This window comes from Seriola dumerili, unplaced genomic scaffold (genome assembly GCF_002260705.1).
Source record: "Seriola dumerili isolate Sdu_G_001 unplaced genomic scaffold, Sdu_1.0 BDQW01000306.1, whole genome shotgun sequence".
NCBI lineage: Eukaryota > Metazoa > Chordata > Actinopteri > Carangiformes > Carangidae > Seriola > Seriola dumerili.
In genome coordinates, this window is record NW_019174561.1 from 247,431 (window position 1) to 265,653 (window position 18,223).

General features: G+C 42.6%; 1 protein-coding gene across 1 annotated transcript in view; it reads left to right on the forward strand.

Annotated features, from left to right (window-relative positions):
* The first annotated feature begins 14,889 nt into the window (after nt 1-14,889).
* Nucleotides 14,890-18,223, forward strand: part of ptprt (protein tyrosine phosphatase, receptor type T) — a 324,259-nt gene continuing 320,925 nt past the window's right edge. Inside the window, exon 1 of the mRNA XM_022758722.1 lies at nt 14,890-14,901. Within this exon, the coding sequence (XP_022614443.1) occupies nt 14,890-14,901 (12 nt within the window). The remainder of the gene's footprint in view (nt 14,902-18,223) is intronic.

The following is an 18,223-nucleotide window of genomic DNA, read 5'->3' on the forward strand; positions in this document are numbered from 1 at the left end:
TGTGTGTGTGTCTGTGTGTGTGTGTGTGCAAGGTGCCAGTGTCTGGACAGGACGTTTGTGTCATTATGTCCTCAATAAAGCGGCAGACTTTAAACTATGTGTGTGTGTGTGTGTGTCTGTTCATTGGGCCAGGAAAATGTGTGTGTGTCAGGATATCATTAAGTGTGTCTTTGTGTTCTGTGTGTGTGTGTGTGTGTATGTGTGTGTGTGTGTGTGTGTGTGTGTGTGTGTGTGTGAGCTGCTGTGTTGGTGGTGAATATTATATTTATGTGTATGATTTGCATGAATCTGTATGTATATTTGTGTGTGTGTTTGTGTGTGTGTGTGTGTGTGTGTGTGTGTGTGTGTGTGTGTTATCTTGACCGATAGCAGTGACTTCAGCCTCATTAAACTCGGCACCTTTTAATTAAATCCTACTGCCAGGACATGGGATAGCTCAGTATGTGTGTCGTCTAGTTTCCTGCATATTAATAATGTTACTCGGTGTGTGTGTGTGTGTGTGTGCGTGTGTGTGTGTGTGTGTGTACTTGTGCTCTCCTGCTGGTCTTGTGGTTATATGCATGGATGAGTCTGTCCGCTCACTCACCTCATCTCCCTGTGTGGATGTCTGTATTGGGTACCAATGTGATGTGATGTGTGTGTGTGTGTGTGTGTGTGTGTGTGTGTGTGTGTCAGTACCTTAATTACTGCTGGACGTGCAGTGATATGAATATCTTTATGCCTAGAAAGCAGAGCACCCTGGGGTTAGTGGAGGAAACAAAGATGCAGAGAGAGAGAGAGGGACAGTTAAAACAGCTGTTAATATAAATGTAATACAGTAACATTAACTATGACGAAAGAGACGCTGCAGGGATGACATATCTTTGTATTTATGGGCTTTTGGATTATTGTGGCTCAGAGCGAGTCGTCCACTAACAGAAAGGTCGCTCGTTTGAATCTGGCATTGTTACGAGCCCTTGGGCAAAATACTGAACCCTAAAATCCTAATATAGCGTCGCTGAGTGAATGTGCGTGTTTGGTGAAAAAGGCGCTTTGTGAGTGGGTGAATGTGGCTTTACATTGTAAAGCGCTTTGAGTTTACCATTTTACATTTCGTTCAGCAGGATCATCTTCACTGCTGAACACCACTTCATGAGTTTTGAAGAGTAAATACAATGGGCAGAAGTAAAAAGCTAATGTGAGGCTGCAACTGAACTTCACTGAACTTCACTGAACTTCAGCTTGTAGTTCGATTCAGCTCTGACCTCTTCTATAAAAGCCTTTCCTCTGACAAAGTTAGTGACAGTTTGTATAAACACAACAAGGCTTTTCATGTTCAACGCGATGACGTCCACGACGACCTCTAGCCTCATTTAGACGCTTGTTAGCAACCGAGTCCTAAAAGCTTAAAGAAATCAGCACTGGGGTATTTGCTGACCAATTTTATGCCGTGGAATAAAAACATGAAAATGTCTCGAGCTTGTGTTAAACCACAGAGCTCAGCCATCTCACCAAAAACACATTCAACAAACCCAGAGACCCAGGGACTCATTCCTGCAGAACTCTACAGGCGAACGTTTCCGTTGCAGTTCTGTGCAAAATACGAGCCAATTGTTTTTATTAGAGAAGTTGACAAAACCCAATTGCAAATGGTCTGTGTTTCCAATGGAAGGTGGCGACGGGTTTCCAGCAGCTGATAAACATTTGAGAGTTTTACTGAAATTTGTCTGTTTCCGTTACACATTGTTTTAGTTTGAAATTATGCAATAAGCAGGTTAATGAAAACACAGCTATATACAAGTGGCAGCCAGCGACAATCTGTAACACTGTTAACACTGTTCTTTAAATACTAGAGGACTAATATTATCATAGTTTGATAATAGCTTGATATAATTTAGTGTCTTTTCTGCAGCCAATGGATTATTGGTGAATATAAGGCTATATACTGTATATATATATATATAAGGATGGATGGGTAATGACTCTGGGTCTGTATTTATGTTGGTAATTTGGTTGTTTGATTTCAACATTGTGGAAAATCTAGAGGAGATTGTTTATTTGCAAATTAAATCTGGATGAGAATGTACTGTATGTATGTATGAGTATAATCTGTATGTTTTCTTAAATATCTTATGACTGAAAATATGCTTTTGTTTATATTCGTTGAACCAATCCTTTCGATTCAATTAAATTCTCTGCAGGTATTCTTGAACATCTCTTCCATTGAAATGAGAAAACAATGAATAATAGGTGTAATTTGAGTGAAGTGTTGTTTGTGGGTTTGTTGTTGTGTCTGTGGAGCGTTCGAAAACCAATGAAGGGATAAAAAGCCAGAGACAGAGAGGGGGTGATGGAGAGGAGTGGGTGCTTCTTAGCCATCACCATGAAAAAACAGCTTTTCCACTTGTTTGCGGAGCTATAGGCTCTGCTCTCTAAATAGCTAAACATCATCTGTGGCATCAAGACACCGAAGGCGAACATGTGCTTAAATATCTAAAAGTAGGGAGCGGATGGGCGTCTTGTTTTTCTCTCTGCAGCCGACAGACGCAGCCAGAATTAAAGTACTTCTTACGCTGATTCCTGAACTCTCACTGAACTTTATCTGCATCTTCCCACGTGAACTGTCATGGAGTAAAGTATTAACTGGTGACAGAAAGATATTTTCTTCACAGTGTACAAATATGTTGTATTGTTTGGCTCATTCAAGCATCAAGCAGCTTTGGTAAATGCAAACTTTTTGTGATGCCTGCCGTCCTTCCCTGCCTTCCTATATATCCATTTTCCTTTGTTTATGACAGCTGGAGACTAAACAAGGTGGCCCACACAACTACTCCCCAGTTATGTCCCCTTAACTTGCAGTACCTTCGAGACCCACCAGTGGGCCCAGTGGTTTAGGCTTTGAAAACAAGAGTCTTATCCTTGTTTTTCCTTTAAAAGATCCATCTGAAACATTATTTGTAGTTGACCAATTCCTGACATGAACCCTCTTGGTTCCAGGTAAACTCTTGTAAAGTTGTGCCAAAGGTGGAAAAAGTGAAATCTGTCTGGTCAGCATCAAAATGAATTGAGACTTTAAGTTTAAGAGTTGGAGTGTTTGGGCTCATCTTTCTTAAATCTGGAACTTTTAAAAGACTTATTTCTGACCTGTTCCCCCCTGACGCACCAAACTGTGGATTTAACAGTGATGTCCTGTTGTAACTGGACGTCTGTTGCTGAGTGAAATGTGTGCACTGCATTAAAAACAGCGTACGTTGTGCTGCAGAGACATTCTCTCCCACATGGCGCAAGAGTCACTGTCGAGGCCGATGGTCCTCGCAGCCGTGAGCTCATTTATTTATGACAATCAAACTAATGTCTCTGCTTTAATGTGCGGTTGATTTATTGTAATGCACCATCAGTGCACAAAGAGGGGACTTTCTGTACAGTACGTCTGATGTGTCCAACCACACGTGGAGAGCAGGTTGTTGTCGCTTCTGTCGAGAAAAGTCACGACTGTGTCTCTGAATGAGACGTAAGAGCTCAATGTAAAAGGTTAGAAGAAGAAGAATCTGATTTAAAGAGTCTCAGTCACGTGATACTAATGCATGAGCAGACGACTGCGCGAGGATTTCAAGACAAAGACGTTGAACCCAAAACCACAACGTAGGAACAAAAGAAGAACAAAAATAGCCAAAATACATTTACATATATACACTCATCTTTAAATACATGCACACAATTAACGAGGGACATAAAAATCATCAGAAAATATCAGCATCTTTCCAAATGGCCTGTTGTATTTGACCTTATCTGTGTTTTCACGTCAGTCACAGAGAATCTGACGAACAGAAATGTGTGTGATCGTTTTTGCAAAATACAATCAACTTTAATTATCACATATTAAATTAAAGCAATAAGCAGCAACAAAAACTGAGTAACTGTGTTGGTGAAAGGTTAAACTGGTGAATGTGCAGCGTGTGTGTCGCTGTGCGCTTGTTTTACTATATCTGCAAGGTCCGAAACTTGGTGGGGTCTGTGATCTTTGTGGGGACACAAAGGCATCATGTCAGTGAATGAAGGTCCCCACAGATGGAGTAAAACAAGGACGTGTGTTTGTGTTCGCGTCCCACTGGGGAATTAGAATAAATCCAACATGGGAGGGTTTCAGATCTAAATCAAAGAGGGTCTGCGCGACTCAGATGTGTCCTTGAGCACCGCACTCACACACACACACACACACACACACACACACACACACAGATGCTCGCTGTGTGAACTTGCTCATATCTCATGTTAATGTCTTTTTCTTGTATCTCACAAGACATCAGATGTAACAGACAACTATTTGGAGATAAGTATCCTTTGAAACACACGTATGTCTGATGGTGTGTGTTTGTTTGTGTGTAACTCTCAGTATTTGTTCTAAGATGTGTGTGTGTGTGTGTGTGTGTGTGTGTCCACTTTTACCTGAATGTCACCAGGTAACTTTCCCTAGTGTATGTTTCTGTTTGTATACCATCTAACCACGGTGTCTGAGCGCCTGCCTTCTTGTTTGGATGTTGAATGTGTGTGTGTGTGTGTGTGTGTGTGTGTGTGTGTGTGTGTGTTTGTGTGTGCGTCCATGTCCTTTAACGTTCCTGCGGCCCACATGAGGGATGTTGGCTGCGCGGCCACGACCGGCTCACAATAAATCACTGCGACAAACACTGGATCCGTGCGTCGGGAAAACGGCTTGTTCCCGCTGAAACGTCGGCGCTCTCACCTCCACCTACATATCTCTGTCTGCAGCACAACCTACCAACGCCCTTGGAGGAAGAAGACAGACACAAACACAAACACACACACACACACACACACACACTTCCAGGAACACACACATACAGAAACCCTCATGGTTAAGAGCGCTTCTCCACACATGATGCACACAGTGAGTCACTCTCCAGGCAGCAGGCACGTCCATAAATCCAAGTATTTGCACAGAACACGACTTATATATCAGGAGTATGTGTACTTACAGAATTTAACTACAACTTGTATTTAAGGGAAAAACCCGTCTGGCAGTGTACAAGGAGTCAATCGTCCTTTTTAGCAGCTTTTAAAAATCTGCTCTTACCCTCTAAGTTTGGTGTAAAAAATAAATAAAAACCTTCCAAAGCGCATGGTCGTGGTGAAGCTATAAATGAGTTATTAAGAAACTAGTTGGAGCTGCTCCCCTGCGTTACAGGAAGTACTGCAACTAATCACAGACTGACGGGTGATAATTGAAGTCCTCACACCTTCATGACACTATAGACCATTAAAAAAAAGCAGCTACCACTGTGGTAAAAGTGTAAAACTAGTTGGTGAAGGTCAGGGCGAAAGATTGTGGTCGTTGTTAAAAGAGTCCAAAACCGACTGGACCGGCACAGTTCTGGTTTGTGGTGGTTTGTGCCGACCTGAGTCGACAGCTCTGTGCAGCATGTTGACAACGTAAACGACGCACGCTGACGAACACACATGGATTGTGTCGTGTTAATACTGAAATGTCTTTGCCAACAAAATGCATCGGCTGCTGAGTGATTATCAGCTGACCTGCCTGCCACGTCATGGAGTATGTTGTTGTTGTTGTTGTTGTTGTTGTTGTTGTTGTCGTCATGACAGTTTGCATCCAAGAAACGCCGCGATAATCCATCAGGAGCACAGCCATTATTCACATGACCACAAGAGGTCAGGAGGCGATAAGCATCGGCCATCTTCAAGTGTTTCAGTCGTCATTTTCCTCATCATTGATTCATCACCTGTGTCAAACGTACACAAACACACGCGTGTGAAGTCGTAAACACACACACACACACACACACACACACACACACACACACACACACACACACACACACACACACACACACAGGCATCTTCACACAGACACACTTACCCTGAGATAAATGGTTAAACTCTTGGAGAGCAGATACGTGTCCAGAGACGGGAGGTGAGTTCCCACAATGTGACAGTGTGAGCTGAATACTGTCCTCTCCCACACACACACACACACACACACACACACACACACACACAGGACAAAACAAAGTCAGCTGCAGACAGAGTACTGATGCAGACCTTCATGCTTTACAGCATACTGAACGGGTGTCTGGGTGTTTGGGTGTGTTTTATGTAATCATTCTGTTGGAGGCAAAAACCCGTTCACACTCCCACACTGTGCAGACTCACCTCCCAGCTGAGGACACTTTCACTTTAATTGGAACCAATTGGTTTTTGTAGTTTAAGGTTAGAAATATTACAACTTTAAACCTCCTTCAGGGAATACACAAGTGTGTGTGTGTGTGTGTGTGTGTTTGTGTGACTCTGAATTGACAGATTGTCCATCAAGGTCTCTCTAAATCTGATGTCCTGGAGCCGTAGATAAAACCTTTCAATGCTCAACTTTTCACTCCTTTGAACTATATTTTCTGATTTCTTTACAAGGTTTTCACAGTTTGTCAGTTGAAGGTTTTGGAGTCGGCTGAGGTGAAACCTTCCCAACCTCGATCTGTACTGGCGACGTACAACAATTTTAGTTCTTCAAATCAATGATTTAAATGTACATTGTGAAGCAAAACTCAACCAGAAGTTGTTGTATTTTTTAAAATATTTTAACATTTTTAGAGAGGAATCAGTGTCAAACAGCAAGCTGTGAAATCAATTGTGAGGTGGTGAGAATCCCCATAGACTTTACAGCAGAAATAAACATGTTTACAGCCTGGTACAAAAACTGTTCTGGTCTCTAGAGCTAATTTCCTCCTTCATGACACCTGTTTATATAACTCACCTGTTTACACTTTATTAAGGACTACAGTTATGCATATTTCAGGGTAATTTGACTTGTTGGTTTATTGACAAACAGAACGTGAGGAAGTTTGTGCTCCTGATGTGAGTGAAATCTTTGTATTATTTTATCTGTATGTTAGCACTAGGTTGTTCGCTCCGTTGTAAACACTCTTGCTAACACTCGCCTCAATCCTCTCTGTCTGAATTCACGCTGGGGTGGTCGATATGGATGCGTGTGCCAGTTGCTAGGTAATAAGTTGGGACAGTCGCTCAAAAAAGAAAATAATCTTGGGAAAACTGGGACGAACGGCAACCCAGAAATCTCTGTCTGTGCTCACCGTACCTAGCTTGTTAGCTTAGCTCGTTAACTAGCTAGTTAGCCACCAAATGAATTAGCCTTGGGTTAGCCTTCGAGCAAGACGCACAGCTGTTAACAGGAGCATGTTATTGGACCAGTCTCGGCTCCACACAAGCTCCACCTCTTTGCACATTTTTGGATTAGCTAGCAGTGAGGTAGGCGGAGTCAGGCCCTGCCAAGATGGCGCCGGTGGAGCAGCTCACTCCAAGCTTCAAAACCGCTCTTCAGAAACCCGTGGGTGATGTCACAGAGGCTGCGTCCATCTTTATTACCCATACCTCCCTCGACGCCAGCAGCAAAACTCCCCTAAAATCCAATTATCTTTTTAAATGTCATTTGACAGCTTGTGAAACTACGGCGCTGCAGGTGTAGATAAACCGTGACCCCGCCCCTCTGCTGCCTGTTCTGCCTCAGACAGGTTTACACGCAGGGACGCGGTGGAGAGCGGAGAGTCGGCGTTATGAGCGGATACTTGCTTTCAAAAGTGAAAGCCGACTCCTCTCGAAATTAAATGAGCTTCATCTAAATTGATGGTGTTTTGTGTTTCAATGGGAGCCAACTGGAGGTCGCACAGTCTCCCCACCTTCTGATTTACCACTGCGTCACTGATAATATCCTGCTGGTGCTGTGATAATGACCTTTCCACATCCTGCTCCTGCATTACCCCGTTTTACTGCAGCATTCATTTAATACCACACAGGTGGTTTTCTCCGACTCCCTCAGTTCAACAAATCTGATTCTGTGTGTCGAGCTTTCGCTTGTAAAATCTAATTCTCTCTCCATCACACTGTTCAGCTGTTTCCTCTGTCTGTCTGTCGCTTTCTGTGTTTTCATTTTCCTCTCTCTCTCTCTCTTTCTTTTTTTCCATTTTTCTTCCCCGGTCTCTTTCCTTCCACTTTTTTTTTCTTCTCTCTCTCTGCGACTGTATCTCCTTTTATCTTTCTTCCTCCTTTCTTTACTTTCTACCATCTTTCTGTTTTCATTTTATCCTTCTTACATTTCTCTGCACTTATTACCCTCCTTTCTTTTTTCCTTCTCTCTCCCCTTTCATTCCTTTTTACCACCTTTGCATCTTCCTCTCTTTTCCTCCTTTTTCTACCTACCTACCGTTACTTTCTTTACTTCCTATCATTTCATCCCCCTTTATTCTCTCCTGTGCCTTTACATCTCTTTTTTTCTTAGTATTCTGTTTTCACTTATCCCCTTTTCCTTTTCCACCTTCTTTCCTTCACTCTTTCTTCTCTCTTTCTTCTTTCCTGTGCATCTCTTTTCACCTCCCTCCCATGCGTCTACCTGTCTGTCTGTCTGTCTGTCTGTCTGTCTTCCCCTCCGTCTGCCCGTCTCGCCTCCCGCCTCCCTCCCAGGCGGTGCTATAGTTCATTACTCTGCGTGCCGCCGTGATGTGATTTCAATGCAAATAGTGAGCGAAACACAAATGGATCAGGTTCTCCGTGCAGAGAGAAAGATGGAAAGAGAGAGATCTAAAGACTGAGTGAGCGCGAGGCAGCGAGCGACTTCCATTCTTCTGATTTCCCAAATGGAGAAGCATAACCATCTATCACTCCTGCAGAGAGAGTGTGTGTGTGTGTGTGTGTGTGTGTGTGTGTGTAGATGGATGTCGTCTCTCCTGTAGCTTGCACAGCTGCAAATCACTGTCAATCACATAGAAAAAAAAAAAATCCTGTCTCCAATTTCTTTGAAACATACACGGACACATTTGCAAGTCCACATGTTCTCACACACTAATGCACATGCTCACACACACACACACACACACACACACACACACACACACACACACAGACCACCTGCACAGGAATTTAAGACAATCTTCTTTGATAGTGGAAGTAATATCTGACTGGTAAATGGAGATTCTCAGTTTCCACGGCTGAAAGCAGGACTCCCCACTGTAATGACTTCACACCAGCAAACGTCACTATATTTCCTTTTCATCTTTGTCTCTCTCTCTCTCTCTCTCTTTCTTTTTTAATTTTTTTTCCTCTTTATTCTCTCGCTCTGCAGGAATTAAACATGGTTATCTGTTTCTTTGTCAGTTCGGTCCAATTTAAAGACACTTAATTTACCACGACTGTCAAGAATAACGTGTATTAATGAGCAAAAACAGTTTACAGTGAAATAAAAGGCAGACGACCTAAAAAACAACGATCATTTCCCACTGATGTAAAGAATTAAATGGCTGCCGATTGTGTTAAAGATTAGTTCTCTGACACCTGAGAAGTGGGCGGGAGTTTGATTTAACACACCTCTTAATTTGATAAGAAAATTCTGGCTCCATAAAATCATTTTAAGTGCACTGTAAAGTGTCTTTATGGCTTTACTGTAGTCACTGCCAAATGTGCCGATATGAGGGGCCATCGGGGGGCCCCTTTTCCCCTCGAGGGGGCCCCAAACATTCACCTCTCCTGATGGTGTTTAAACTGAATCTGAAATGAAACTGTAGCCGGTGAAGGAGGTTTAAAAAGTTGGGTAAAGATCCTTGCTATAATAAGTTTAACTTACTGGAGGTCAGCAGGGAATGAATGTAAATAGGATGAACAAGTTTAAATAGGTTTTTTTTCTTTATGTGGAGAAAGCACCTGAAGCTGTATTTGTTTCATTACGTAGGTTTATAAAAACCCAAATAACAATGAACTTGAAGTCGGAGAAGTGCTGCTTTGTCTACGAGACGATCTCACAGGGCGTTATCATCTGTACAGCCGCGACTGAAAACTCCTGAAAGTAAATAAGAGGTTGTGTGTCAGTGAATGTCACGGATTTAAAGCACAACCGAGTCGTTTCAACGTCACTTTGTTGAAGCGAAAGAACTTGGCTGTCACCTGTCGCCATCTTACCTGAGGAAGCCATGGAGAATTTGACTTTTCAAGCAATTTGCAGAGTATTACACTAGAATGTCATGTGTGTCTCCGGGGGGGACGGCTGTCTTCAAGTGCAGGTGAAGTGCTGGCTATGATTATGAATTACCCAGCAGCTCCTCAGGCTCTGACTCGCACAGAGAGAATTGGACGTTAGATTTCTTCAATTAGACGTTTTTCTGCTATTAATCTTTTTTTTCCATGATTGTTTTCTTTTTTTTTCTTTTGCATTTCTTTGTGCAGCGCAGCTGCTCAACACGGAACGGTGAAAGTTTGATTAGGAAAAGAAGTGGATGGACACACGAATTGACGGAGGGTCACAGCGACCCGAGGGGGAAAAGAAAATAATCTTCCTCCAGAATCATCTTTTTCTTTTTCAGCAGGGAAATTTGGATAAAAGGTGAATCAACTATTTATTCTGTGGCAGCAGATTTAGAAAACAGCAACAAGATGTCTGGATGCATATCTGAGTGTGAGTGTGTGTGTACTTTCTGCTAACAATCCCACAATGCAATGTGGATGCTAAATTACTGTCGTTTTAAAACCAGTGACCAGCAGCAGCTCATGACTTTAACCATCTGTGTGAAGTTTTGTCGTAATTACTGTATGAAGTCTTGAGTTATGGCTAACAAGTGTTTTGTGAGGTAACACCGAACTTGACCTTTGACCTTTGACCAGTTCATACTTGAGTCCCAGTGAACATTTGTGACAAATTTGAAGGGATTTCCTCGAAGAGTTGCAGAGATATTGCAGTCCCAAGGCCTTGACCTTTGACCTTTGACCACCTAAATCTAATCAGTCCATCTTTGAGTCCTAATGAATGCTTGTGCCAAATTTGAAGTTCCCTCAACGCACCGGGCAGATGGACAAAACATAATTCCTCCAGCTCTGGCTGTCGCCGCTGCAGAGGCATAAGAACATAAATGGTGAAGTGACATTATTCTGTCGTCCCTGAGCGCTGATGTTTAGTTTATTAAAGAGATCAATATTTCTCCAAATGAGACTCTAAAGTTTCCAGGTGATGGTTTTTTATTTGTTGCCTTCGAAATGAAAGTACTGCACACCTGAAAATAAAATGTGTCGAGGTACAGATACCGACTCAAGCAACTACACAAAATAACGCAGAGGTAACTCCTGAAAGCTAGCTAGCATAGCTGCGACAATTAGCATAGCTGCGACTAGCTCCTAGTCTGTTAGCCCGAAGCTATGACATGCAAAGGGAAATTAGCGTCGGGATCATAAATGAACCTGCTGCCACGACGACCGACCCTGGATGAGAGAGAGAAAATGGATGGATGGAGAATTAACATTTCACATCGTGACACACCACTTATAATTCATATTTACATGATCACATTACATGTAACGGTGGAGCGAACCTTGTACTTGTTAGCTGTTAGCTACTCAAACAGGATCTGAAACTTTTTTTTAGCAGGTTCGGCCGCAAAATAATTCACCCAGCTCGTCAATAATGGCCGTCGCTCGGTGTAAATCCTCGATCCTCCCTGCAGAACTCCCGGTGTCAGAGAAAGCTGCTCGATGAGAAAAGTTTTGCAAGCAGCCAGTGACACTGTGCAGGAGGAAGCTGAAGAGGAGCAGAGCAGCCCTCAGGAGGGGCGAGGGAGAGAAGTCGCTCAGACTACTTTGTGAAAAAAAAGGAACAAAATTCTGACTGAATAAATAAAGCAGAGTATGAGGCAGTCCTCCTGCCAGTCACACACCGAGCGAAGAAACAGCGTCCACGGGAGAAACACTTTGATTTTGTATGTGGTCCATTATTCAGACGCTTGTTGAAGCTGCTGAACGTATGAATTTTGCACCGAGCAGGAGAAATCAGCACGTCTGCAGGTAAACAACCAAACACACTCTTAAGAGTGACTCACAGTTAGCTGCTTCTGGCTATCTGAATCACAGACTGTCGACAAGGTCAGCCAATTCAAAACATTTAAAAGTCCCATATTTTTACACTTTTCCTGTGTTTTATTTGAAGTGCTGATCCTGAGAAGATAATGTTTATCAGATTTAATTGATTGGCTGACTGTTTTCTGAGTGAGCCAATAAAAATATGGCAGATTTCAGGGAAATACACTCAAAGAAACCAAATCCTGCAAGGTTTGGATGGTGGGTCCAGGTGGGCGGGGCTTGGTGACTGCTTTGTTGTGACATCACAAAGTTCCAGAAGTCCTGACGGCTGGTTTTAAGGCTCAGTTTCTGAATACAGGCTGTGTGCATTTCTCTGTGGACTGAGGCTTTGATACTTTCACAGCATTAATATAGAAGCTAGACCTGATCTATAATCTACATTCTTTTACTTTTATAAATTCACATTTTGAAAATTGCGCAACAAGCAGGTTAATGGAAACACACCTGGAGAAGTCGGAGGTGAAACAGACTAAAAACACTGTGTTTTGCTGTCAAGCTTTGTCTTCACGGTTGTGCAACAAAAACGTCTGAATAACATTAATTAATTAATTGTCTGTAATGATGCGAACTCTGCTCTCCTGGAAGTCAGACAACCAGGATACTGGTCTGGGTCTCAGGGAGGAGTCGGTGAAAGGGTTTTCTGTTTCTACAGTAGAGAAGCAGTGGTTAAAAAACAGTTTATAATTATGGTCCTGAATTGACTGTATTTCCAAATTAATATAATCGCTGGAACCTCCACGCAATTTCTAATTTAGCGGAGCTGTAATTACACGTGTCGAAGTGTTGAAGTCGAGCAGCTGCGGGCTCTGAGCACCTCTGACACACTCCTGTTAAATAAAACCTGAATCACTTTCATACTCAGTTTGATGCAGTGACTCTGGGCCTCGCTCTGTACGGCCTTCATTCAGACTCAAGGCTCTGTCTAATTAAAGCACAAGAACGAACGACAGTGAGGCTGGAGAGTAGAGAACAAAAAAAAAAAAAAAGAAGCAATAGAAATATTTTCTTCTGTCCTGCAAAATTCAGAACCTCAGGGTGTAAAAAAGAAAGACTGTTGTGAATGAAATGCTTTTATATTGGATGAAAATCAAATTGGCAGTTGTAGAAAACTGATACGGACACATTTTCCAGCGCCATCAGATTAAAAACGAGCAGCTCAGAGATCCCCGTTGAAAACGAGGCGTGTGCATTCTTTACATGAACCTCTTGTTTGTCAGATTTTATTTTCAGATTTGAGCCGCGCTTTCCGATCCACGTGACGTCGCTGATTCTTTTCCTTCCTGCTGCTGCTTTTGTTGCATAAATCCAGCTCCAATATTCTTACCTCTCTCTGTAAAAATGTAATTTATGTTTTGGACAGCGTGATTTATGCCATCCTTACTGGGAGGTTATAGGTGCTCAATAAAAACCTCTATTAATAATTTAATCTGCTCAGTATTGCTGCCTCCTGCTGCTGCTGCTCTGTATGGTTCAGGCTGGCTCTGTGTGCTGAGCAGGTGGACCGGACCGGACCAGAACCAGAATTACTGTTTGGTTGTTTTTCAGATGACTGTTCTAGTAAGTATTTAGTTGTGCATATTATATTATTATTATAATATCGTACTATCGTTTTCTTTTCTTTGTACCGTCCACTCTGCTGCTGTTGCACTGTGGGAAGGACGAACGATTATCATTCATAGAGGCTTCTAAGTTCCAGTGATGATATAATTTCCAGTGTAATTTAAGGAATTTTTCCAAAATGCTAAATGGGGCGGATCTCGCCTCGACTCTCTGTGCTGGAAAGACGTGACCTTATAGATTTTTACAGATTTATATGAACCACTAATACAAGATGAAGATGTTGAATAAAAACAACAGTATCTGCTGCAGTCGGCTGCTTGTTGCATTTTCCTGGTTCAGTAAATTCCTTGAAGAGATCTTTTTCTGCCTCATTGAGTGTTTTGGACATCGCAGCGCTGTGCAGAGTCCTAATTTGTTCTCATGTAGTCCCTGCTAATTAGAACTCCTACACCTGCTGATAATTAAGCTGAATGACAGACCGCAGGTGCAATGATTCCCTAAAAAAATATTGCATGAGTTAGAGTGCAGTGATTTATCAAACACTGCAAAGCATACTAAGCTGTCAGACCTGGCAGCGCTCCTTGTTTTGTCCTGAGTGCCAAACACCATCCGTCTCCATTCCCAGTATTCAGAGAAAGAAATGTTCAGTAATTTACCAAAGATAGTTGTCAACAGACCAGTTTCACGTTGTATTCTAGTTGTAAGAATGCTGTAGTATGGATATATACGGCTAAAGATGAAATATTAAATAATGTATAATACTTCCAGCGTGTTCTTGGTCTGCCTCTGGATCTCTTCCCGGCTGAAACCAGACAAGCCAAAAGGCCTCTGGGAGGCACCATTGTCTTTGTTTAATACGACCATTAGGACTTGCCTCAGACAGAATAAGGTGATTTAACTTTTATTCATTTGTGTGGTGTGTTTTTCTTCTGATCTTCCAGCACCAAAGGCAGATTACACCCAAACTATTCCAGAGAGGACGCCAGCCAACGTAGAACCACCTCCTTTCAAAGCAGTGGTGCTTTAGTACCTTTACAGGAAGTACATGGAAATACATTCAAATAGAACATTAAGATGACATTAAAATAACATTTAAAAACGATAAAAACAAATGAAAATGTTTAAATACGTAAGATCAGGTAGGAAAATGTATTTTTAAAATGAGCGCTGTTCAAGATCAAAAAGACGTCATGTGATCTATCGGTGATGTTTTAAATCCTGGACGCGTCTCAGGTGTTCAGGAAGGTTGTTGTGTTCGATTACCGTGTTGTTTCCGTTATCCATGACCGTTTGTTGTTGTTACTGTAACCATGACAACAAGGGTCGTCTAATGTCGAGTATGCTCTAATTTTAACCCAAAAACACCATCTTTTCCCCAAACCTCACCACGCCATGATTGTTATGACAGTAACCATGGCGACGGAGGTAAGGTACGCTGCTGTGGGTACAGTTGTCAGGAGACAGGAGACGCTCCTGTGGGTCAGAGGGTTGGAACAGGAGTCATCGGGTGCGACGGTTGTGCGATTGTGATTCCTGTAAAACGTATTTGCAGTTGCAGTTTTGTTGTGCATGAATATAATCTGCTTATATGTTGTTTACGTTGTTAGATTTAGGATTCGTCCATTGTTTGTTTTTTTTAATAAAATGATAAATAAATTGATGGGATCTTTTGTGCTGAGCAGGAGTATTGGACTGGACTCTGGCTGGGGGGGGGGGGGGGGGGGGGGGGGGGGGGGGGGGGGGGGGGGGGGGGGGGGGGGGGGGGGGTCTGAGGCATGACTGTGAATACAGAAACAGAAAACTAAGTCCAGAAAGCAAAATCACTTAATATCCGGGTTCAATAACTGGACAGGACTTGACCTTCCTCCAAACACACACACACACACACGCACACACACGGTCACCACATCTTCACACTGTGTGTTTCCCAGCTTCTATCCATACTTACAATACAATAACCTCATTATGTGTTTCATGCTGCGGCTGATGCACTTCGGCCTCCTCTGATTTCCATAGAGAACTGCACCTCAGTATCATGGGGCTTCATATACATTAATATATATTTATATATATATATACATATACACACACACACACACACACACACACACACCCATGTAGCCAGGCAGAGAGAGAGACATACACAAACATAAATGTGCACCTCAGGTGGCCCGGCTGGCAAACTGGATGTTAGTCGTGATTGGTGGCGACCCCCGATGTGCCTCTGATATATGGTGCACGTGGGTGTGTGAGGCGCTGCATTTGCATGTCTGCTCTTCCTCTGTTTCTTGTGTATAGAGAAGTGTTTTCTCAGTGGTGTTTTTGACACTTTCAACTCTGAAACAATCCTTTCGTTGCTTGTGCACTCCCCCCCCCCACCACCCCCCCACCAGTGTATTGGCACATACCCGGCGAGCGCTAATTAATTTGATTCCTCAGAAGCAGAGGCCGAGGTGTAAACAGCGCCTTACTTCACGAAAAGGGAAAACATTTATACCAGAGATTAGGGACGAGATGATATTTATCTATCTACCACAATGAATCAAATCACAGCCACGTGACCTCGGGTTGACAGCGACGTCTACCTGCTCAAACGTAAACAGCAGACAACATGAGAGTGTAACAGAAGACACAGTTCAGAGTTGTGGAATAGACTAAGAAAGACTGGGACGGACTAGAGGGGAACGCTGCAACTCTGCATAATTGATTTCTAATAAATAAGTGATGATGTAGAGGTGAGGAGGATACGGGCGCTTGTGTCCTGATCTTGGCTCGGACAAACGCACCCTCATGTTAATGAGACATTGATTTCTACATCACTAAATAATGGAAATATTCATTAGCTGTCAGCATGAAAATACATAACGGCGGAGGAGGGGAAGTGTTCCTCTCGAGGTTTTCAGCACAGGTCAAATAAGAGTTGTACGGATAACAAAAAAACTACGAGCGAGAAAGAAGAGATAAAATGGTGCAATGCAATATTCAGAGAGGTTGCATTAAGTAACCAACGCAGATGTAAGAGAATCCAGAGAGAATCTGACTGATTCACAGCCGCTTTATCTTCACGGAGTCTGGTGTAGATGTTTATGAAGTAGAAGTTAGTAAAGAACGCCGTCTGCCATCAGTAATGAAATCCCCAAGAAAAGGTTGAACGTGAATTTATCGTGTTTCTTTGGGCTTTTGACGTAGTTTCATAAAGTATTGATTGATAACTCTCGGGGGTTAAAGTGGGCCGGAACGATCCAGAACGGCGTTACAGCACCTTCGATCAATAAGTGAACAAATCTGAGAGTCTAAACGGAGACGGGTTACAGAAAAGTCACAATACACTACTACAAATATAAAGTACACAAATGAAAAAGACAAATACATTTTTCTGCATACTGAGTTGATAATAATCACAGATCTGGTTTGACTCGAGCCGGTGTTCGAGAATTCCTCTATTGGTCGCCCCAGTGCCGACGCCACTGTCAGTCTGTTTAATGAATTAATGAATGAATGAATTAATGAATTAATTTAAAGGTGGTCGGGCGAGTCCGTGTAAAAACCTTATAGATAAAACAAGCGTATTTAACTTGATTGTTGCCGAAGCAGCAACATCCCGCTGATGCAGAAACACATAAAAATCTCTACGGTATAAATTCTTGAGGTTATTATAAAGATGAGTTTGCTAACTGGAGTGGAGAAACGTGCTCCTGGTGTGAACAGCCGGGCTGCTGCTCGTGTGACCCTGAGTCAGACTGGCGTTACCCCACCTTTCCCCCCAAATCTAAAGGTTCCCCCACCTGCCAAATCCCACTTTAACCCCTGATTACAGCATTGTGTTGTTCAAAGTTACTCATATTTACTCTCAGTAGTAAAGCAGCAACTCTATCTCCTACAAATTACAATTATATAACGACTAATTTGCAAAAACAAATATGTTGTGGTGGTAACGTTTTGTCTCCCCTCACTGATAGATTAATAAATGAATGACAAAATGAGAAACACCTCTCAGTATAACACAGTACTGAACATTAGAACCTGTATGAATGTAGGATTCACTGCAGGACTGGTGGGATATTAGTTTTAGCTCAATCCAATAAACTGGTAACTGAATTCATAAACTCCAGGACGCCACCATTTCCTCTCTGAGCTCTTGTTGTATATTAAACAGCCGGAGCAGGGACTCTGTGATGTATTGGACGTCTGAGGCACAGGTCTGTCATACGCCGACTTCGGCGGGGCGGGCGCCAAATAAAGTCCCTTTGAATTAGATTTGACTGTAACTGATTTGAGGGAAAGTGAAGGAACAGAAACATAAACACTTTTACAAAACCATGTTGAAATATCAGTTTCTCTTTGCCTCATGAGACAAAAGCCTGAGAACGACAGAGATGAGAGGAGGATCATAATTTAGACCGTCTGAACTCAAATTAAACCTGCTCCTGTTCAAAAACACAGACAGTATCGATCACCACTTTATCCAACACACTGCAGAGCAACAGGCTGCCTTCTGCTGAGCTGAGCAGCATTTAACACTAAGGACAAAAAAATGTCACGACCCTCCCAACTGGCCGCGTGGAATTTACTAAATTTAACACATCCTGTCACGATCACCTGGAGAGGGAGGGAGACAAATACCAGGCGGTCAGCGGGGACGTCTGAAGGGCACCAGGCCGAGAAACAAGTAGCAGCTCTGCTCTTCAGGTTACTTCACAAGCACCTGACAATCGATCTGTGAAATTACCCGTATAACAGGAAGTAA